Source organism: Tachypleus tridentatus, chromosome 2, assembly GCF_004210375.1.
Source record: "Tachypleus tridentatus isolate NWPU-2018 chromosome 2, ASM421037v1, whole genome shotgun sequence".
Taxonomy (NCBI): Eukaryota; Metazoa; Arthropoda; class Merostomata; order Xiphosura; family Limulidae; genus Tachypleus; species Tachypleus tridentatus.
Genome location: NC_134826.1, coordinates 129,398,866 through 129,423,328, shown reverse-complemented (window position 1 = coordinate 129,423,328; position 24,463 = coordinate 129,398,866). Strand labels below are relative to the sequence as shown.

The window sequence follows — 24,463 nt, the reverse complement described above, 5'->3', positions numbered from 1 at the left end:
CTACACTGAGTAATGACTTAAGATAACCTAAATTTGTGTAATCGTGGAGAATAAAAGCATCGAATCCACTTCATTTTAACCACGTTTTATAGGAGTTTGGAAATATGTCAGTACAGATAAGATAAAATGTAAACTACAATTTACAAGTTAACTTAGATAACTAGCTAATGAATATATATATATATATATATAATATCTGAAATGAGTTAGGGAAGCAACCAATGCTAAAATTGAAATATTAAATTAATATTAGACAATTGTTCGTTGGTTTAAGAGCAAATCCACATTGAACTATCTACTATACCAAACACAAGGAACAAAACCTCGAATTTTAGAGTTTTAAGTCCATAAATTTACCGCTGACTCACCAGAAATCAATAATAGCGAAGAAAATATATTTAAATGTAAAGTAACATAAAACTAGAAATATATATATGTGTGTGAATCAGTTTACTTATAAAAATACCCGATTAGTAATATTAAGTACATGATTATGAGCACCAGTAAGTGTCCCAACTTAAACTGAAAGAAATTAAGTACATGATTATGAGCACCAGTAAGTGTCCCAACTTAAACTGAAAGAAATTAAGTACATGATTATGAGCACCAGTAAGTGTCCCAACTTAAACTGAAAGAAATTAAGTACATGATTATGAGCATCAGTAAGTGTCCCAACTTAAACTGAAAGAAATTAAGTACATGATTATGAGCACCAGTAAGTGTCCCAATTTAAACTGAAAGAAATTAAGTACATGATTGTGAGCACCAGTAAGTGTCCCAACTTAAACTGAAAGAAATTAAGTACATGATTATGAGCACCAGTAAGTGTCCCAACTTAAACTGAAAGAAATTAAGTACACGATTATGAGCACCAGTAAGTGTCCCAACTTAAACTGAAAGAAATTAAGTACATGATTGTGAGCACCAGTAAGTGTCCCAACTTAAACTGAAAGAAATTAAGTACATGATTATGAGCATCAGTAAGTGTCCCAACTTAAACTGAAAGAAATTAAGTACATGATTATGAGCACCAGTAAGTGTCCCAACTTAAATTGAAAGAAATTAAGTACATGATTGTGAGCACCAGTAAGTGTCCCAACTTAAACTGAAAGAAATTAAGTACATGATTATGAGCACCAGTAAGTGTCCCAATTTAAACTGAAAGAAATTAAGTACATGATTATGAGCACCAGCAAGTGTTCCTACCTAAACTGAAAGAATTACATAAACCTCAAATTCAGACATTTTTCTCACATTTCACTCTTCATTGTTTTACAGGCTTCGTTTGCAGAAGTTCCATGAGAGCATTCTGCATAATGAATTTTTATAAGATGTCCCTGTTCTGCTTCAAATAAGAGGAAAGTTTACGCAGCGCTGAATTTCTCACGGTGCGAATGTAAGGATTTAGGACCATTCAGAAAGCATTGTTTGAAAAACCAACTTAGAAACTTTAATCTGCCTCTATGTATTTTTTTTATTACAGTTTACAGTTTTTATTGTAGGGATGATTTTTTTTGAACGGGTGAGACGTTTCAGTCACTGGTAGTGCGACCATTCTGAAGTATTCAAGTTTTAACAGTAAAAAATTTAAGTATTGAAATTTGTTTAATATGTCTCTTGTAAAGCTACACAATAGGCTATCTGTCTGCAGACACAGGAAATTAAAATAAATCCTCTTAATAAAAAACTTCAGTTTATTCTCAACAAATACACAAACAATTTTACTTTTTGCCTGTTAATGTTATCTTCTTTACTGAGGATTTTTTCCTTAAACAAATCAAAATAATTAATTTACTGGAACTGTGCTCAAAATTGCTTACCCATTCAGGTAGAAATAAGGAACATCTTTTTGCAATCTGTACATTCTATAGACACATACTTCCTGAAGTACCAGTGTCTATATATGTCTTTAGATAGTAGATGACCTAGTTTGTTTGTTTTTTAAATAGAAATATAAATAGTACTTATTGTTAGTTACAATGTCTGGCTGATTTTAACGAGGTAGTTTTGATAGTAGGAAACAAACAAGGATATCCGCGATATATCTATTTTATTTTGTTTGTTACTTGCTTAACAACAGCGACAAGAAAATTGTTCTGTACAAAAATTTGAAATCTATAGTTGACATTTTACCTTTCGGGTTAGCAACTCGTGATTTTATGTCTACGAACAGCAGTTTTTAATAAACCTAACTTTAGCACTGACCGTGAAAAGAATTCTAAAAAACATAAAGTGCAGTGTGAATGTTTCTATGAAATACGATGGTCTGGAAGTCTGCGTTTGTCTTTCCAACAATAGGCCTGGCATGGCCAAGCGTGTTAAGGCGTTCGATTCGTAATCCGAAGGTCGCGGGTTCGAATCCCGGTTGCACCAAACATGCTCGCCCTTTCAGCCGTGGGGGCATTATAATGTGACGGTCAATCCCACTATTCGTTAGTAAAAGAGTAGCCCAAGAGTTGGCGGTGGGTGGTGATGACTAGCTGTTTTCCCTCTAGTCTTACACTGGAAAATTAGGGACGGCTGGTGCAGATAGCCCTCGAGTAGCTTTGCGCGAAATTCAAAACAAACAAACTTTTAAGAACGATAATTTGATACTAACTTCTTTTTCCATCTTAAATTTGATATTTAATTGCATCTGGTTGAGGTCAGAGAAAATGAGGTAAACAGTGTAAGGGTTTCCGAAAGCTGATAGAACGTCATCAACAAATTGAGACTAAAAAAACTGGTTTGTAAAGTGACTTCGAGATGCAATATTTTCAATTCTTTTCATGAATATAGTGGCAAGTATCAAAGCAACAGGATTTCCCACAGTTATGCCTTCGATTTGAATACAATGTACCTTGAAAATGGAAATTAAAATATTTGGCCACAATAACAAACAGGTCTCTTACGGTGTTGATGTTTAGGCGAAAACCATTATTAGAATTGTTTTGGTGACATTCCAGCAAGATGTATTGCTTCAAAAACTAAACTAATATTTTTACATCACATGTGATTAAGTGAATAAAATGGCTGAGTTCTCGGAGTTTTTTTACAAACATTTCAGACTTTTTTTATGAAGGAAAAAGCACGAGAAATATACGTAATAAACCTCCAAGACGTGGAATTTTCAAAAGTTTTAGTTGTATACTTTGTATACCAAAACAATCTAGTACAAGGGAAAGCAAGAGTTATGAGTTTTATGGAGGTTATAACTTGAAAAGTACGGGAATCTGAGGAACAAAACAATTTGTATAAATCAGCAGAAAGTTTTTTTAAAAAGTAGTTTTAATTCCTTTTCTCTGGAAGGGATTCAGTTAGCTTCCAATTTTTGAAAGTGAAATGAATCATGTGTGGGTATCTTTTACTAGAATACTATTTGACCCACAACATTACCTCTGTCAGATTTCAATAGTTTTTTGTTTTTTTTGGTAGTTTTAGTGCTCTGTGTTCTTCTAGAGAAAGATTTGATTTCAGTTCTTTGGGATTGTCGAGAAGATTTGAGATTTGCGAGTGAAAGGCATGAAAATCCCCCCCTAGTGACACAGCGGTATATCTGCAGACTTATACTGCTAGAAAGCTGGTTTCGATACCCTTGATAGCCAAAGCACGATAGCTCTTAGTGTAGCTTTGTGCTTAATAACAAATATGCAGGTTTAGGGAAGAAGTACTTTAGTTGTTTAATGTTTGATATTGATTATTTATACAGTACTTTCGTGAATTATGTTAGAAGACTTTGTCACATAGGTTTTTAAATGGAAGTGAAATGAGAAGACAGGGGGTTATTTGATGAATTTAAATGTTCCTGAATAGCTATTGGTTTACCAAAGTCGTCTAATTCTATCTAGGATTTAAGTGTTGGAAGAATTCCAGATGCAAAGGCAAAATTGGATCCTTTTTGTTGAAGTTCCATCAACGGACAACTGAAAACTATAAGGGTTAAAAACAACTTACTCTTTACATTGTAAGAGAAGGGTAGCAGGTTTATTCACTTGAAGCTATGTATTTGTGTTCCTTGTGCCGTTTTTATTTCTTTTCATTTCTTAGAATGTCTGCCAGTAACTTTCTTTTTTTTTCTTCTTTCGGGAAATTGTTATTAGTAATTCAGAATGTTGCTCTGTAACCATCTTTAGAGAACATTGTTCGTAAATTTTGATATTGTCGAGAAATAATAGTTGTGTTTAACTTTGGTAGCACTCTGTAGCCTTCACGAACATATTTATGTAGGAATTTTTAATACTTTTTTCTTATTATATTAGCAGATTTGAAGTTAAAACTTGTCATTTTTTTTGCGTTGTAGAAAATTAGGAATAATGACATGATTATGACACTTTTGTAGAAATAAAACATTTAACAAATTTTATTTTTTAAATAAGAAACTCTTTTGTTTATTCCTGCAGATACGAAGATGTATTTTTACAGAATAATCTTTTGCGTGTTTAGAATTAAGCACAAAACTACACTATGGGTTATATGTGCTCTGCCCACCAAGAGTATCGAAACGCGATTTTTAGAGGCGCAACTCCGCAGATATACTACTGTGCTATTTGTTAGCCATAATGATCGTAACTGGTTGCTAAAGTCTTAACAAATACAAAAAATATCTTTCACAGAATGATCATAATTAGCTGCTGAAGTATTTCGGATACAAAGGTGTCACTTATATCTATTTGTTCTCTATTAATTCTATAAGGCCCGGTATGGCCAGATGGGTTAAGGTGTTCGACTGGTAATATGAGGGTTGCGAGTTCGAATCGCCGTTACACCAAAATTGCTCACCCTTTCACCCGTGGGGGCGTTATAATGTGATAGTTAATCTCTCTATTCGTTGGTAAAAAGAGTAGCCAATTAGGGACGGCTAGCGCAGATAGCCCTCGTGTAGCTTTGCGCGAAATTTCAAAAAACAACAAACATTAATTATACATACATATTTGACAGTTCATTGACAAAGTACCTTATTAATTTCCATTTGTTGAATCACGTGTTTTATAGTCTCGTAATGTTATATATAATCACACAATACTTCTATCTTAAATTAAATTCTGTTAGCCTTGGTTATTGTACCTTATCCAATGAGCAAGATAAACAAAAAAATTTCCCGTACAACCATTAAAATATCTCGTGGAACCGAACCAGTGTTTCACGATTAGGACTTCGTTCAGGCTCCTAATTCACAAATGTGGCATGTTGGTTTGATTACATAAATTATTTCTGGAATAGTGTGGTCGCTTTGATATATATAATGTAGTTAGAACAACGTCTAAAAAGTTCCAGTCAGCATTATAAGATCTAAACAAAGAACACGTAAGAATAACCACTAAGTGAATTAAGACACTTAAACTAGAAAGGGTTTCTCAGGCCAGGAAACCAAATCAACAACAACATAAAAAAAAAACGAATGCTACATTAAATGTATACAATGATTTGTGACTATACGGAAACCAGAACATCTGTCATTGATTTAAAGTAGTAAAAAAATGTAAATAATGTTGCTAATATTGAAATCTTTATATTAATAAGGCATCACGTAAACCAAAGGCGGTCACTTTCCATATCTCTACTTACTCTGCTGAACAGATCACCTAACCTAGGGCTCGGCACGGCCAGGTGGGTTATGGCGTTCGACTTGTAATCTGAGGTTTGCGGGTTCGAATCCCCGTCGCACCAAACATGCTCACCCTTTCAGCCGTGTGGGCGTTATAATGTAACGGTCAATCCCACTATTCGTTGGTAAAAGAGTAGCCCAAGAGTTGACGGTGGGTGGTGATGACTAGTTGCCTTCCCTCTAGTCTTACATTGCTAATTTAGGGACAGATAGCCATGGTGTAGCTTTGCACAAAATTCAAAAACAAACAAACAGTTTTTTAAACTGTGACAGTAATAAATGACAGAAAAGAAATCTAAAGATCAATGTTTCACGAAACTACGATAGCGATCTGCCTGTTAAATAACCTGCTTACGATAGCGAACCGCCTGTTAAATAACCAGCTTACGATAGCGATCTGCCTGTTAAATAACCTGCTTACGATAGCGATCTGCCTGTTAAATAATCTGCTTACGATAGTGATCTGCCTGTTAAATAACCTGCTTACGATAGCGATCTGCCTGTTAAATAACCTGCTTACGATAGCGATCTGCCTGTTAAATAACCTGCTTGCAATAGCGATCTGCTTGTTAGATAACCTGCTTACGATAGCGATCTGCCTGTTAAATAACCTGCTTGCGATAGCGATCTGCCTGTCAAATAACCTGCTTACGATAGCGATCTGCCTGTCAAATAACCTGCTTAAGGTTTTCTACTTTAAAAAAGAAGGAGTGTACTGCTAACGATATCTAAATACTGAAAAGTTAAACTATCAAAGTAACAATATCCTTGAAGTAAAAATGTATTCTCAAGACGGCTGGAATGGGTATTAAACCTTTAATTAAAATAAAGTACAAAACAACGTTTCAACCTTTTATGTTGACCTGAAGATGACCCAAGAATGTCGAAACGTTGTTCTGTACTTTATTGTATTCAGAATTTTAATTCCCGGTCGCATCAAACATGCTCGCCCTTTCAGCCGTGGGGGCGTTATAATGTGACGTTCAATCCCTCTATTCGTTGGCAAAAGAGTAGCCCAAGAGTTGGTGGTGGGTGGTGATGACTAGCTGCCTTCCCTCTAGTCTTATGTTGCTAAATTAGGAACGGCTAGCACAGATAGCCCTCGAGTAGCTTTGTGCGAAATTTAAAACAAACAGAATTTTAATACCCATACCAACCGTATTGAGAACGCATATTTACTGCAAGTGGGTTTCTCGTCATCATATTCAACCAGGGTTTCAAAACTATATTGAGACTGTTAATTATTTTGAATTAGTTTTTTTTGCAATTTTTTAAAGACCCGATTAAAGTTTTGAACTAAAATAAATAACAACAAATAAACAAACAAATAATAATATGTAATAATAAATTTGTTAATAGCTGTCGTAATGGAGATTTGTATTTATAGTACAAAAACTGTTACTATGTGGTAATGGATGGTAAATCTGTTGTTATGTTATTTCTGTCTTTCATTAATCCATTATTATAACCCCCTGAGGCCTGGCATGGCCAAGCGCGTAAGGCATGCGACTCGTAATCTGAGGGTCGCGAGTTCGCGCCCGCATCGCGCTAAACATGCTCGCCCTCCCAGCTGTGGGGGTGTATAATGTGACGGTCAATCCCACTATTCGTTGGTAAAAGAGTAGCCCAAGAGTTGGCGGTGGGTGGTGATGGCTAGCTGCCTTCCCTCTAGTCTTACACTGCTAAATTAGGGACGGCTAGCACAGATAGCCCTCGAGTAGCTTTGTGCGAAATTCCAAAAGAACAAAGAAAGAATATAACCCCCTGATACGTGAGTATGTAAATAATTAGATACATTACAGATTCAAAAATAAATGTTGTAAAGTGTCTGTAGTTTATTTAAATGTTAAGAAATGTGAGACAAAACTGGTATTGTATTTTGTCTATCGTTTGTTCAAATTTCTATAAATGTTACACAAGTTTTAAGAAAGGTATTACACGGTGTATTTAGTTTACTGGATGTTTAGAAGTAAACAGCAAATTTTACGGTGAAAAATTAAATCGTTTTTAACATTTTCTTTGATTAATTGTCGAGACTTATATAGGAAATCCCATAAGAAAGCGTAAGGTGTGTTTCCAGTGTATTAATTTATAACTTAAATTAACTCTGCTCATTTCTGTCAAATGAAATTTTAGGGTAAACGTTATAGTTATCAAATATAATTGTTTCATCGGTAGTGATAACGTATGATGTTTTTATGTGAATCAACTCCTAATTGTTTGTTTTTGAATTTCGCACAAAGCTACTCGAGGGTTATCTGTGCTAGTCGTTCCTAATTTAGCAGTGTAAGACTGGAGGGAAGGCAGCTAGTCATCACCACCCACTGCCAAATCTTGGGCTATTCTTTTACCAACGAATAGTGGAATTGACTGTAACCTTATAACGCCCCTACGGCTGAAAGTGCGAGCATGTTTGGCGCGATGGGGATTCGAACCCGCGACCCTCAGATTACGAGTCGCACGCCTTAACACGCTTGGCCATGCCGGGTCTTACTCCTAATTGTACACTACATATTATCGGTTTGGTTTAAGTACAACGCTGCATCGTAGTGAGTTAATTCTAATTTCAACACTATAAGCCCTCAGTATTTTTAAAAAAGTATTTCAGTATTTTAGAGAGCTTGTGTTCTGAATAATTCGTTACATTGGTTCGACATACTCTTTAAATTAGTTTTTTTTAAAATTAATGATAGTTATGAGCATGTGCAGTTCTGTGATGCATAAAAGGAACGAATGAAAAATAATTCGTGCTTCATACTCGACATAGTTTGTCTTTAAATAGTGAAAAGCAGAATTAGAGCTACTACTTAAAAGGGTCCTAAGAATAGTATAACGAAGCTCTGATTTACAATACTAAAGTGTGAGTTTAATTACTGTGGTGAGCAAAACATTGAATGTCTTTTGTACATTGTATAGATTTGTGCTTGGCTTCAATCAAATCATTACAATGAGGAACTTATATAATCTTTTAATAGATGTGGTTTAAGAAAGGTATGTCTTTGTTCTAAAATAACACGACAGTTAAACTAGCCATCAGACTATTTTTCATCAGCCTCAGGATCTATCGGTTTCATGTTAGGTTTCACATCTATTATTTTTCTGAGTGATCACACAGTTATGCGGAACTCAAGTTATTTTTTCTTGCATTTGAGCTTAAATGAATACAATTACTTCTTAAGTAAGAACAGTTAAATAATTTTATGATATCATCAAGTGCAGGGTGGGTGTGGTCGTGACAGGAACATAGCTGCTGACACCGGTGTTGTGTGTCCATCCACTGTCCTAAGGAGCTATGACTGTGGGTTCAGTAACAATTTCTTTCATCTATATTATTGATTGAAGATGAACACATGGTAGTTTCTCTCTTCACACAAGCAAGTGAATGTGAATGTTGCTACGTTTAAGTTGAATACGTATTTCTGTAAAGAACGTTGTTTATGGGAACGTCTTATTTGTTGTTCAAAGGCACCAAGAGCATGGTTACCTGAATTTTAAAAACCCTTTACCACCGCCTCTCTGTCCTTACATAATACCCCGATGTTTCCACGTCTATAAAGACATTGAGCATGGAAGTGTAACTTTTTGCTTTGGTTTCAACATTTCATATATTGGTCCAAGTTGGGCGACACGTCGGTTGTCTCCTACACAAGTAACAAATGAAATGTTTCGAGTTAGTTATGTATATCGACAGTTTGTCAGAGCTATTACATTACTGTCAGAAAAAAAAATCTGTATCCGCATCACTTCATGTAGAACTGCACTCTCTGTAAAAAATTAAGGACTGTTTCTGAAGAATTAGGGTAGAAATGATATCTGAAGATTGGCATTTAAAGAATAAATATTGTATGACGCACTACTTATAGAGTACAAGGTAATTGGAACAATGCAGATAGCTAATGTCATAATGAAGAAGCTCCTTTCCGTAAAATGTTAACACATGTTTCAACAGCTTTGCTTATTGCACTTTAGGTAGGACTGTTGCAGATGTCTTTCGGGATTGTTTTAGTACCCCAAGTTGATCCGTATTACTTAATTTTTCAATACCAATAGGTCCAATGGATATCCTTATTTTTAATTTACAAAACCTCGATTTGAGTGCATTGGGTTACATGTGTCGGAAAGGGACGTTACATGCTCTTAACAAAAGCGATCAATTTTCAATGGCATCACATTACATACGTAGCACCAAAAATGTCAAAATATAGTTTTGATACATCCTGTTCGACCGCGACTTTACACCGGCTGTATTTATTACGTGACTGACTGGTTTTAGATATGGAAAGTCGTTTTAATATAACATACTCAGACGTCTATATTTTTTATAAAGCTATGGTATACAAATATGAGCTATCACATAAAATCGTATTTGTAGATAAAATCTGAGAAAACCATACCAAGTATGAAGAAAAACACCCACTCATCATAATTCTTTAAACGAGTAAAATTATGACCGGTTACTTCTACAATGAAATAATAGATGTACAAGCATCATGTTTTAAAGTTATGATCTTACCTTTCCCAGTGTTTCATTTGGAAGCCTGGAATTCAGAGTAACATACAAAGAGATCATCAGAACATTATTGTAATTTAGTTTTAAATCATAATACATTCAGCTGCATAAAACAAAAGCACTGTATTGTTTGTTTTTCAATTTCGCACAAAGCTACACAACAGTCATCTGTGCTAGCCGTCCCTAATTTAGTAGCGTAAGACTAGAAGAAAGAAAGCTAGTCATCACCACCCACCGCCAACTCTTGGGCTACTTTTTAACTAACGAATAGTGGGATTGATCGTTACATTACAAAGTCCCCACTGTTGAAAGGGCAAGAATATGTTTGGTGTGACGGATATTCGAGCCCGCGACCCTCAGATTACGAATCGAGCGCCCATGGCCATGTCAGGCCATTATAAGCAAACGAAACTCCAAGAAATGAGAAAAAAAACATTATCTATTTTTATAATTACTAATTTTTGATTAATAAATACCAAGTTCAATGGTTCTAAAAACACTTTGTAAATATGTCAAATCAATTAATTGAGATGGTATTTTTGTGTTCTTTAATATCTTTCATATTTTTTTATATTATGTTCAATAATCAGTCTTGCATTACTACTGTTCTATTTAGAATATACCCTGATTCAACTAAGTAATCTATTCTCGTATATCTACTGTTCATTAACGAAGTTCAGTATTGGTGATAAGTGAAAATATATATATAAACATATAAGTGTAATATTCATTTTGTTTACTTCAATTATTTATCGACCATAGAACCTACGCCAGCGCCCCAGGCAAATTTAATATACATAAACATTTCTGACATAGCAACCTCCGCAGTTGATGGCTCATGTTAGCAGGAAATACATCTTGTGTTATTGAATCTTGTCTCACCGAACCACCTAGTTTACTTCCTACAACTGGTGGTGTTACTTTGTTGTTTCATTCGATCGATCGAGATGTAAATAGCAATATCGACTATTTTCAGTTTTATTTCAGGGAAGAGAAACATTCATTGTACACTGGTTTCAGGAATATGGTAAAATTACTTTATTCAAGTGGAAAACATTATTTTGTTTTTCCTTCTCAATCTAAAATCGAAAATTTTCATTTTGTGAAAATGTTAATAAATGTTTTCCAATTTACCTTTTCTAAATGCCATGGGGGGGGGCTAACTTGTTTTTGTCTTTTTTAATTTCGTGTAAAGCTACACGAGAGCGATCTACGCTAGCCGTCCCTAATTTAGCAGTGTGAGACTAGAGGGAATGCATCTAGTAATCACCACCCACCGCCAACTCTTGAGCTACTTTTTTACCAACAAATAGTGGGAGTGACCGTCACATAATAACGCCCTCACGACTGAAAGGGTGAGCATGTTTGGTGTAATGAAGATTCGATCCCGCGACCCTCAGATTACGATTCGAGCGCCTTAACCATCTGGCCATGTCGGGCCGGGGGGAGGGGGGGGGGCTAACTTTATTTTAATCCACTGAGAAGAGCTTTCCGGTTCATATAATATGACTTTTATGGCAAACTTCTTTTTTCGGATACATTTTATTAAATAAACGTTAGCCTATCTGTCTTATGTCAGATTATACATCTAGTTTGCAGGTAGCGTGCAAGGCGAAGCCTCAAGTCACTGTCCAGTATTTCCAGTCTCTGACCCCTCTATATGAAATAACAAACAACAAACTCTTTCGAAATAGACCACATGCTGCTTTTGTGATGTTTATTACACTGTTTTTGACAATGTCACTGATAAAAACATAACAAAAGATCTCAGCCAAAAAATGCATTATTTATTTTTTGTAGAAAGTTTTAAGAGGAGACTAAACATTAGTTATTACAAATGTTCTTTTGGCAAGATACGTCCAATCTGTCGTTCAGTTCAAAGATACACAGTAGGCTATCTGTGCTCTGCTTTAAGGCTTACGATACAGAAATCAATAGTACGATTCTCGTGCTACACTTAGAGCAGTTAATTTATTGCGCAACAGTTTTTACACTAGAAAAGTAATATGTTATTTCATTTTTTATGGTATATAAAAATGAGGTGATTCGTGAAGAAAAATTATTAAGGGGTTCACGAGATTTGTTTGTTTTTAAATTTCGCACAAAGCTACTCGAGGGCTATCTGTGCTAGCCGTCCCTAATTTAGCAGCGTGAGACTAGAGGGAAGGCAGCTAGTCATCACCACCCACCGCCAACTCTTGGGCTACTCTTTTACCAACGAATAGTGGGATTGATCGTTACATTACAAAGCACCCACTGTTGAAAGGGCAAGAATATGTTTGGTGTGACGGATATTCCCATATACGAGAGACAAATATTATTCTACAACAAAAAAACTGTAAATTAACAAAGCATACCGTGTCCATATCATCGCTAGAAATCAGAAATCAGTCAACATCGCTTTTGGTAAACGAATCGAATGATTAATTGCTATAATGTTTGAATATTTATGCAAACCTCACATCTCAACGACGAAAAATACAGAACGTTAAATGTGTTATATTAAAACAAATTTGGATATGCAAACCAGCAGTTACGCGAAAAACTATAACCATTACTGCTGCATTGGAATAGGATGTATCAGAACTACATTTCTCTATGTTTGGCATTTCATAGATTGTATAATGCCACCGAAAACTGATCGTTTTTGTGGAAAGATATTTAACACCCCTTCACAAAGCAAAACATTCTTACAGTCAGATCAAATACGTTGAGGATAGAAATATAGAATTTCCAAGATAGAGATACTCCATACACCTGTGTACCTAACTGAAGTTAAAAAAAGGTACTATGGATCAACTTGCGCTTCAAGAAATTATGAAACTCATCAAACTTAGCGAAGAGCTGTTGCTCCAAATGTTATGGTTAAATAAAGTAAGTTTTTTATTTTATTTTTCTAAATGTATTAAAAATTGCTTCAGAACTAACTCACTAATGAAAGTATCCACAGAATATGGTTTTCTAAATTCCTTCTTATAGTGAGTGATGTTCAAGTTTAACAACGCAAAACTAAAGAATCTCCAATTAATTTGTAAGTGCAAAAAAAATCTCTTTAATTAAACATTTGCCGAACAAAAATTGTAATTAACTAACGTTTTATTTTGGTTGAACAAAGCCAAATTGGTTAAGAGGAAAACAGTTTTACATATTGACAAGGAGGCCCGGCATGGCCAAGTGGTTAAAGCGCTCGACTCGTAATCTGAGGGTCTCGGGTTTGAGTCCCCGTCACACCAAACATGCTCTCAATTTCAGCCGTGGGGGTTTTATAACTTTGGCGGTCAATCCCACTATTTGTTGGTAAAAGAGTAGCCCAAGCGTTGGCTGTGGGTGGCCCACCCTCTAGTCTTACACTGCTAAATTAGGGAAGGTGCAGATATCCCTCGTGTAGCTTTGCACAAAATTCCAAAATAAACAAACAAACAAATTGATAAGGAACTGAAGCACAGACTCGAAAAACTTGAACTCACTTGAAATAATTTGCAGAAATGTATTTATCCTGTTTCTTACAGCTATGGTGAAGCTAGGTCACCTCAGTTACTGTTCACATTATTTCTCTAATATTTCAAATTTGTTCAACGTGAAACGTTTGCAGCTGAAACTTCTAGTAAAGTAATATTTCATTTATACTTACGTTCCTTGGATTTTTAATGTGATTATATAAGAGGCTCCACACAGCCCGGCATGGTCAGCTGGTTAAGGCACTCGACTCATAATCCGAAAGTCGCGGCTTCGAATCCCCGTCACATCAAAGATGTTAGAAATTTCTACCGTGGAGGCAAGTTATAATGTCCTGTTCAATTTCACTATTCGTTGAAGAAAGAGTAGCCCACGAGTTGGGGTAGGGTGTTTATGACTAGCTGTCTTTCTTCTAGTATTAAACTGCTAAATTAGAGACGGGTAGCGGCAGATATCTCTCGTGTCGCTCTGCGCAAAATTAAAAAAAAACAAAACCAATAGAATGTTTTTCTAAAGCAAACAAGAATTGAAATATTTATTAAAGGAAGTTAACTGTGATAGTCTATATTTTCCAGTATGCAACTGGCTGTAATATGCGATATTTTTAGTGAAATTTATAGATTTGTGGAAAACAAGATGTGAAGGTTAGTTTAGTACGAAAAGTGTTTTGAAGTTATACAAACGTTTGTTGTCGCCCAAACTCTAGAATTTAAGATGTTACGTGTGAATATTCTTACAAAAAATCTAACTTTTAAGATTTTACTATTACTTTTGTATAAACATTACATGCTAGAAGCTTATATTAATATTATTTTTAAAAACATTGATTTTTAACATTGCTACAAAATTAGAATTACTCGAAACATTCGTTCATGTAGTAGATAATAGCATTATATAAAAACTACACATAAAGCTAAGCCTATAAAAATTCCACATAGCAGCAATTGTTCCTACATATTTACCAAACTGAAATTAATGTAAAAATAAATAGTGTTAAGCTAGGGAGGTTCCTATTCAGATTTTTTTTTTACTATGGACAGAATAAAATCTTCAAAAACTTCCATACACCAATGACATAACGTTGCCAGGTGACAAAGGCACTCGACTTATAATCCGAAGGTCGCGGGATCGAATATTCATCCTAACAAACATCCTTGCCCTTTCAACCGTGGTGGCGTTACAATGTGACGGTCCATCCCACTATTTGTTGGTAAAAGAGTAGCTCAAGAGGTGACGGTGGATGGTGACGCGTAGCTGCCTTCCCTCTAGTCTTACACTACTAAATCAGGGACGGCTAGCGCAATACCACTGAGTAGCTTTGCGCGAAATTCAAAACAAAGGAACTGAGGTTATCTGCGCTGCTAAATTTCAACAGACCTATCAGATAATTGTTTTAATAATATACCTTTGCATGGAAGCATAAATCTATGTTACTCTATCCTTTATACTAATTTCTTACAGTTGTCTGTATTTCAGACGTTAGCATGCGGTAGCTACATTAACCGCTACGTGTAATAATAAGTTAATAAATACCACTGTACTTTTTAATTATTGACAAAGTTCACCTGAATTCGTCTTGAGACTTCGCCTAATAACTTAGATCCTACAAACGCTATTCACACTAAAAGTGTGTATGTAGATCATTAGCAACCTTAGAAGCATGTTAAGAAAACCGTGTAATAAATAGAGTCGTGGAAAAAGGTCCATTTTAAAAACGTCACTTAAAAACAATTTATTTATCGACTCTTCAAGGTTCACCAGTAGATGTCCTTACTTTGAAATGTTTCAGGCTTGGTTGCTACTGTTTGGAAACTGTATAACATGTGAATTCCTATGTTTTTTGTAGCTTCACTTACATGTATAGATAGATAGATACCCAACAAACACTTACAACTCGAAATTATTGAAGAATTAAAGATAATGATGTATTATTCGAAAGGTGGTTTGTAAAAAAGTGAACTTTTGAAATAAGGAGATTATTAAATTCAGGTTTGATTTGATAGATGTTTAAAATCATTCTTTGTATAAATTATAACATGCATGATGTTGTGTTTCTTTCTAGAATGTAAATATTCATGTGCAGTACTTCAACATTTTTCTAGTGTTTCATTTTTAGTACTAATATTATAAAAATAAAAATCTATCTGTGCGATTACAATTCCAATCAGTTTGTTAACTGGAATTTATATTTGCGATTCCCCTTTCCAAACGTAATATCATAAATCTCTAAAATTAGTCGGTTTTTTGTGTGTTTTTCACTTGCAGCAAGAAAGGCGCTTGGAATTGGTCACCATTAAGGAAGAGGTACCGGAAGCGGAAGCTCGAAGCCAGCGGAAATTGATTTTTGTTACTGCTAGGGTACATCCGGGAGAGTCTGCTGCTTCCTATGTTTGCCAAGGTCTTGATTTTTATATAACTATGGTGTGATATTTATTGGTTATTTAAAAGTACAAAGAGGTGTCCACTTTCACAGACCTTTTTAAAATAATTCGTACATAATTTTCAATTATTTTCTTCTCTTCATTTAAAAAAAATCAGACAAAAACTGTTTCATAAATTAAAGTTTAGAAAATTAATACGTGCCAACCTTTTTAAAATATTGTGTCAACTTTAACTTTTTTTTTTTTTTTACATTTAGATTTACCATATAAGTGTCTACATCAGTAAGAATATGCTACAAACAAAGTTCAGAAACTGAAATTTTCTGTGAATTTTACCCAGAGATCAATTTCGAACGAATTCCCCGCTAGTACAGTGGTAAATGTCCGGATTTTCATTGTTAAAATCAAAAGTTTGATTCACCTCGGTAGACTCAGGAGATAGCGCGCTGTGGTTTAGCTATAAGAAAACACACACTACTTTAAACGAAACTTTTTTAAATCTCTTTCCTTTTAAAACAGTATATTTTACTTTAATTATTACAAAAACGTTATAATAGAAGCCCTCTTTACATTTCCGTATCTCGATGTTGTTTTGATAAAGCTCTAATTGCATATTTTGAGAGATAGATAAAATATATTCGTTTTCTCTTGCATAAATGAATACGTTTTCATTACAAACAAAATTATAATCCCAAAATTTTTTCCACCACATTGCTCTTAGTTCAATCTATTAAGAATTTTAAGTCAAAGTGTATAAAAATGACTTCACTGGTTTATCATTTGTTCAACATCAGTCACTACCTTTAGGACTTTCTTTCTGTATCTTATCAACTCAGCTGAGCATACAACAGTCAAAAAGCCTATCAGAAATACAGTTTGTATACATACATACAAGAAATTCAGTGTTTTTTGTAGAACGTATAAGCTGGTGAAACAAAACAGGTTCTATACTTAAAAACACGATACTATTCGCGTTTGGCTGCAAATAATTTACTTCTTTATTTCATATACATATATATTTATATGTATCATGTTTATTTTCCAAAGTACACGGTAATGTAGCTTTAAGGCCCGGCATGGCCAAGCGTGTTAAGGCGTGCGACTGGTAATCTGAGAGTCGCGGATTCGCATCCCCGTCGCGCCAATCATGCTCGACCTTTCAGCCGTGAGGGCGTTATAATGTGTCGGTCAGTCCCACTATTCGTTGGCAAAAGAGTAGTCCAAGAATTGGCGGTGGGTGGTGATGACTAGCTGCCTTCCCTCTAGTCTTACACTGCTAAATTAGGGACGGCTAGCACAGATAGCCCTCGATTAGCTTTGTGCGAAATTCAAAAAAACAAACAAACAAACAATGTAGCTTTGTAATTCCTCACCATGCTTCATGGTGGTGGATTAATGCGTTTCAGTAATTACAGCTCCTAACTTAGCTTGGCGTACAGGTGTGTGGTTCTAAAATTCTTAGAAATTTGATGACAATATTATATCTATGAACATGTATCTGTGTCTCATCTTCTCAATTTAGTCTTACATTTGACTCTCAGCCACCTCACTAACAGATGCTACGCAGTGGCTCAGTGGTAAAAATCGAGTTTCGATCCTCGTTCTTAACACAGCAGCGACAGCCCCTTGTGTACCTAATTACAGTGTTTCTTTAATTCTCGATTTTTGTTTTTGACTCTCATATTGCTCTTTTTTATTGTTGTTGTTAATGGTAGGCTTAGGTCAAAGCGGTTTATGCTGTTCATTAAATCATTGCAAAGTCTTTAATAATACTTTGTTTAAAAGGTTGAAGTGAAGACAGCGGATACAAACATGAATCCAGTCTCAAACTATTGATTAAATTAATTACACCTGTACAATGTGCACCTCCCCTCAGCTCAGTGGCAAATCTGTAGGTTTTTCAATGCTTAAAAGGGAATTTTGATATCCGCGATAGACAGAGCACAGATATGTTTGTTTGTTTCTGGAATTGCAGAGCTACACCAGTAATATCTGCGCTAGCCGTCCCTAATTTAGTAGTGTAAAATTATAGGGAAGGTAGCTAGTCATCACTAGCCCCACCGCATACTCTTGGACTACTTTTTTTACCAACGATTAGTGGGATTGTTCGTAACATCATAACGTTCCCACGGCTGAAAGAGCGAGCATGTTTGATGTGACGGGGATTCGAACCCGCGACCCTGAGGTTAGGAGTCGAGCGCCCTAACCACTTGGCCATGGCGGTCCACAGATAGCCTTTTGTTCTGAGAATAATATTTGTATGTAGGTATTCAGATTTAATAAAACAGATACAACATCAATTGGAAAATAAAAAAATGTGTTTAAAAGACGTCACAATGTAATCAATTTCAGTTATTTTGTATCTTACCGAGTTTAAGATACAAGATTTCCATGTTTTAGTTAGTATAATTTTTCAAATCATCATTTTATATCACAATGATAATGAGATAATTAGGTTGTTTTGTTGTTTGAAATCTAGTTAAAAATTAACAATGAAGAAACTTAACAATTCCAATCATTTGTCAAAGTGAACGACACCTGAGCCTGATCGTCGAGATCAGAGATACCCTAATATTCGAAAACTGCCGTTCCTCATTTAAAACATTTAATCAGAGATGTGTGGGTCGGAGACATTAATTTCCAGTTCCCTCCGTGCACGCGGCAACTTTTACCCGAACAAATTGACTCTCACTTTTATAACGTGTCCACAACTGAAAGTGAGGCTCGTGTTTACTAGCTTATCGCAAGATCTAGCCCTAGACCTCAGCCAGCAGGTAATGCGAGACAAAAAGAAAAATAAAATTATTTTCGTTTCTGGATGGATGATGTCTTTTCTAATGATATTTTTTGCATATTCTAGCTGCCATGCTGATAAACCTTAACATTACCTTTGTATTTATCTGTTTAAGAGAGCAAAACACAGTATTTTATCTCCTATATCCACTGCAGGAAATCAAACCCCGTCTTTTAGCGTCATAAGCCTATCATTACCACTGTTCCATCGGTTGAAATGACTTTGTTTATTCAAAAGCTGTAAGGTTGAAACTTGGAAAATTATGCACGAAATATATATTTAAGCCGTATTTTCCATATTTCAACAAATGTGTTCCATCTTGACAACATCACCATTAGCCTTAATTCGTTTAATTATACCTTTTAGATTAAGCATTATCTGTTTTATATAGATTTAAGTATTTCATTTTTGACGATCAGTACCCACATAAATGTGTTATGTTGAGCAAAAAAAATGTCTTTAGACTTTAAACTTTTTAACTAACCACCTTAGTTGTCAATATTGTGGCGGCCCTCTCATTAAAACACTTGATTCATAGGGAAACTACCACGTTTTACAATGTCGCTTTGCCTTTTCACCAAATTAGATTGTTTACATATTTCTGTCTAATTTTGGCCAGGCACTTTGGAACTTAGAATACACTGGAAATAGGTAGGGGTGGTCGTAAATGTTATTCAACGATTTCACTTATCAACAAATAATATTTGTCGATTAGAAGTTCGAAACCCGGCACTGAACGTACTCTCTTTTTTAACCGTGAGAACGTTATGATGTACGATGAATATCGCTATTCATTTGTAAAAAGTATTTTTTATAAAAAAAAACGTTGTCCAAGAGTTGGCGACGAATAACGGCAACCGGTTTCTTTCTTGATCAACATTTTAGACTTATGAATTGCAGAAAACAACCTTAGTAGTTTTGTCATAGAGAAACAAAATCTCTAACCCTAAGATAGGCCACAGTATAAGAAAATAGCCTTAGTAGTTTTGTCATGAAGAAACAAAATCTCTAACCCTAAGATAGGCTACAGTATAAGAAAACAGCCTTAGTAGTTTTTCATAAACAAAACCTCTGACCCTATAGGCTAGGCGGCCTTAGTAGTTTGTCATAAAGAAACAAAAACTCTAACAGTATAAGAAAACGGCCTTAGTAGTTTGTCATAAAGAAACAAAAACTCTAACCCTAAGATAGGCCACAGTATAAGAAAACGGCCTTAGTAGTTTGTCATAAAGAAACAAAAACTCTAACCCTAAGATAGGCCACAGTATAAGAAAACAGCCTTAGTAGTTTTTCATAAACAAAACCTCTGACCCTAAGATAGGCCACAGTATAAGAAAACGGCCTTAGTAGTTTGTCATAAAGAAACAAAAACTCTGACCCTAAGATAGGCCACAGTACAAGATTAATTAAAGAGTTTTTAAGATAATCTTAACAAATTTAATGGAATAAACCTTTTATTATCTTACAGTCAGGGACATTAAGCAAGCTGAGCTGAGTCAGTAATACATTTAGTTTTTTTTATCATTCTTAGTATCTGAAACTGGAACATTAACATATATTGAGAACAACGTGATACATTGTTATTATCAGATATATGATTTATTTTTGATTTATATTGCTGCTATGACATTATTAATAGTATGTCAAATTTTTCTTAGGTAACATATGGTTAAAATGCAATATATTACTATGGCATTGTTAGTGTTATTTTATATTGCTACTAAGAAATATGTGGTTAAAGCATGATTTGCACGTAAATCTTAGAATACGTTTAACAGTGAGTTTATCTTATAGACTTACACCGATACGGAACGTAGATATGCCTCATACACTGATTTTAATATATTATACTCACATTAAATATATTTCTACGCAAAGCAATGTACCCACAGCCGACAGCGTTTACATTAGAATTCACTGAATATCATATTTAATAAAATAGTTTTTCACTTTCTTCAAAATGTACATCGTATTACCAAAGTAATAAGACATTATTTTGGGGGTCATAATCTAATTCATCATTGGCGTCCATTTTTAACAGGGCATGGATTATCTGTCATTCACAGCTTTGAATCTGTTACTAAAATCGACCAACAGCTGTTGCTATCCATCTGATGGAATAAACAGATTTCCATTTGTCTTTTAAATAAACTAAAACCTTAAATAGATTTTAGATCGAACCACCAACTCCTCATAAGTGTTTAATGTCTCAGAATTGTAAAATTAGAATCTCGAAGGAGCCATAGGTCGGGCAACATAGGTTATAAATGTTATTTATACAAACCAGGTTTGTGATGTGACATCACCCGAGAAAAATGGTAAGCATCTTCCACATAGAAATTAATTAATGCAATGTAATTTTGTCAATAATATGCAACAATGCGACAAGACTTTCACGCTGTTCTTAACTTAACACCAATGCAATCATGTACAAACCAAATAGAACAGACTCATATTTCGATAACATTCCTGGTATTTTGCACGTTTTGGGTGACACAGTGGAAGTTAAAGTACTTTCCAGGTTGAAGTCAAATCCAAACGTCCAAAGCCAAAGATTTTTACATAGCTCAACAACGACAGGTTCCCACTAGTCTTCGATAAATCCGACAGTAAAGATCTCACACATTAGCCGCTGTAATAAGCAACTTATGGACTACGTTTTGGTGCACAAGAAGTCCAGCAGAATGAAGATCTCTGTCCACAGTGAATTATTGACCTTTATTTTATTCTATGCTCTTCTTAACGTCCTGGTTAATGAATTTAACACCAGATGTATGGCTTCATGTCCAGAATATAAATTATCAGAATAATGACTGATGTTCACTGACCAGATTAAAACTTTACTGGTTTTTTCCATTTTTCTAGCACTTACCCATATTGGGTCTTGACATGAATACTGAAATGTCTAATGCACTCATATCACCAAAGTTGAGATCCTTTCAAGATGCATGAGCTTCCTTCGTCGTGTGAGGTATCAGTGAACCAGAATGTATTAGGTTGTTCAGAAATGGATGTTTTTGAACTGCGAAGCTTGAAAAAGTATAAACCAATGTTGTAAAACATGCTTTAATCGAAGTAAAACACCATTTGCTTCAACACACTTTTGCTAACGTGCAACGATGCTGTTTATGACACTGCTATAGGAATCAGAGTTTCTATGTTCAATGAACTCCCTGAAAGCTTCTTCTACAGCTGCTTGTTTTGAAAGTGTTTGCTGTTCAAAAGGTAGTCAAGTGCTTAAAGAAATGAAAATCTGTAGGGAAAAGATCTGGGAAATAAGGTGGATGAGGCAGAATCTCAATTACCAATTCGTTCAATGTTTGGAGCGTCATCCTTGACAAGCCTCATAACACCGATTTTTTTTATCTTCAGTGAACTCATGCGCAACCCACTTATCCAACTTTTTTCGTCTTTCCAATCCCACTCGTATGGTTGGTAATGCTTGATTTAGTGGTGCCTAGCTTTCCTGCAAGCTCACGTACTGTTGTGCAAGGGTCTGTCTCAACTGCTTCCCTTAATATGTTTTCATCTAAAAATGGCTTCCTTCCACGACCTTCGTGGTCTTCAAGACTTTCATCTCCATGTCGAAGCCTGTACTTTCAGTAACAGATGCATGGCCGAATGCCTGGTTGATGTTCCATGTAGTTTCGGTAGCTTTTCGTCCAAGTTTTAAATTGTAGAGGAAAATTAGACGAAATTGCTTTTTTGTCCATCCTGCCTTGGAGGTTGAGAAATTTACTCTAAGTAGAGTTCAAATAGCAAACAATTAAGACACCTTACGGCAAACGTTGGATTAAACCAACTAACCAACCAACAATAAGATACTTAATATTTAGTTTCTAAATGTCATCGTGAGAACTCCAACATTTATTTCTGGACAACTTAATTCAAGCCTAAGTTTGACATTGTTTAACCTTTTATTGTTAGTATAATGCCACAAAAAAATTCAAAGCATTCATTTATGAGAATGCTATGTAACAGCTCAGTCTGATATAAAATCACAACAGTGTGTTCAAATTCACAAGTTAGATGGAGATATCCCTCCCACTTAATGGCACAGGAAAACAAAGGAATGTGGATAAATTTGAGACACCAGTACTATCTTGAAACAAATCATCAACAAATCGTTTTTCAGCCAATCGTGGTAAGCAAAATGTGTTTTTTATAATTATGTTACAATATTTACGAACACAAAAATCTATGACAAAAGTTGTCTATGTGTCCCAGCAACACCACACAACATAATCATAAAATATCTCCGTCTGGAATCGAAGCTAATAGGGTATGGGCTCAACAAAATAAGATTTCTAGCCATACCTCCCGCTCAACAGTCCCATGTCCCAAGCAGCTAAAGAATAAAGTAAAGTTTAGCAGTTAAATTGTCTGACGAAGCGAATGGATTTTTTTTGCTATCGTTTGCCGAAACAACAGCTGGAAAACTATTAAACTTCTAGACGGATTATAGATGATTCATGTGTTTTGAACTTGGCAAGCTAACAGTAGAGTCTTTTAAAATGGAGACGACGCTGCAGGTCCATTGTTAAGATGCATGAACGTCAGACAGAGCACGACCTGAGTCAGCAACATGGACTGTAATAACATAGTGAGGCTCCAAAATCGTTTAAATATATTAATAATGATGATTCTTGAAAAACTGCTTGTTTTAGAGTAAAGCTACTTTAGACTATCTACCAATAAGATAAAAATCTTTATTAGACTTACTAATTTGACTAACCTGAGGGTCGCGGGTTCGAAACCCAGTCGCACTAAACATGCTCGCCCTTTCAGCCGTGGGTGCGTTATAATGTGATGGTCAACCTAACTATTCGTTGGTGAAAGAGTAGCCCAAGAGTTGGCGGTGGGTGGTGATGATTAGCTGCCTTCCCTCTAGTCTTACACTGCTAAATTAGGGAAAGCTAGCGCAGATAGCCCTCTAGTAGCTTTGCGCGAAATTTAAAACAAACAAAACAAGCCTATGGGGCTCTGTGATTCATGTGCACATGTTTACTTACAAAATCATTAGTGTGATAAGATGTCATGTGCAGTATTTTATTAGTATTTCCCTGATCCTCTCTTCACTATGCTTCTAATAGCGATTGCATGCTACAACTAATATTATTGTTAAATATATCTGCAAGATTCATTTCAGCTTAAAAACCGTAAAATGCTGCTATTTGGCATTTAAGTTAGGCTTTGTTAGGAATATTAACCCTTGAAATCCCTGTGTGTACTCTCATGAGTGAGTAAAACCTTTCAGCAATTAGCAGTGAAAAATCCCCAGCTGTTGGTGAAAAAGAGATGCGTGAACCTAATCTAAACTAATCTTTAGACATTTTAATTATTGTTATTGTTCTATTTCAGGTCCTCACTTGATTCAGATTTCACCTAAACAAACACACAAACATGTGCTTCATCGTCTCCAGTTAGTAAATGTCAAAATCACACGGAACATTTTTAAAGTGTTGTTTAGTTATGTTCTAAATATTGATCAGTTCCATTTGACGAGTGTTCACGAAGTAAAGTCAAACAGCTGAAAGCTTCTCTGTATTACCAATAAGATTATTTCACTGTTGAAAAGAACAGCCTAATGTACACTTAACTGGCAGTGTTAAATATGGATGATGTTTAGTTCATTATGTAAATTCTATTTTGTCTTTGTAGCTCTTTCGGTGTTTCGAAAATCAATATTAAGAAAAGCTGGATAACTAGACTTGTTGCTTGATTGATTTATATAACAA

The 24,463-nt window shown here is 35.1% G+C and overlaps 1 protein-coding gene across 1 annotated transcript in view; it reads left to right on the top strand.

Moving 5' to 3' along the window:
* The window catches only part of LOC143245097 (cytosolic carboxypeptidase 6-like), a 367,230-nt gene that overhangs the window by 297,097 nt on the left and 45,670 nt on the right, over positions 1-24,463 (top strand). The window contains exon 6 of the mRNA XM_076490975.1: positions 15,816-15,948. Coding sequence (XP_076347090.1) covers positions 15,816-15,948 — 133 coding nt within the window. The remainder of the gene's footprint in view (positions 1-15,815; positions 15,949-24,463) is intronic.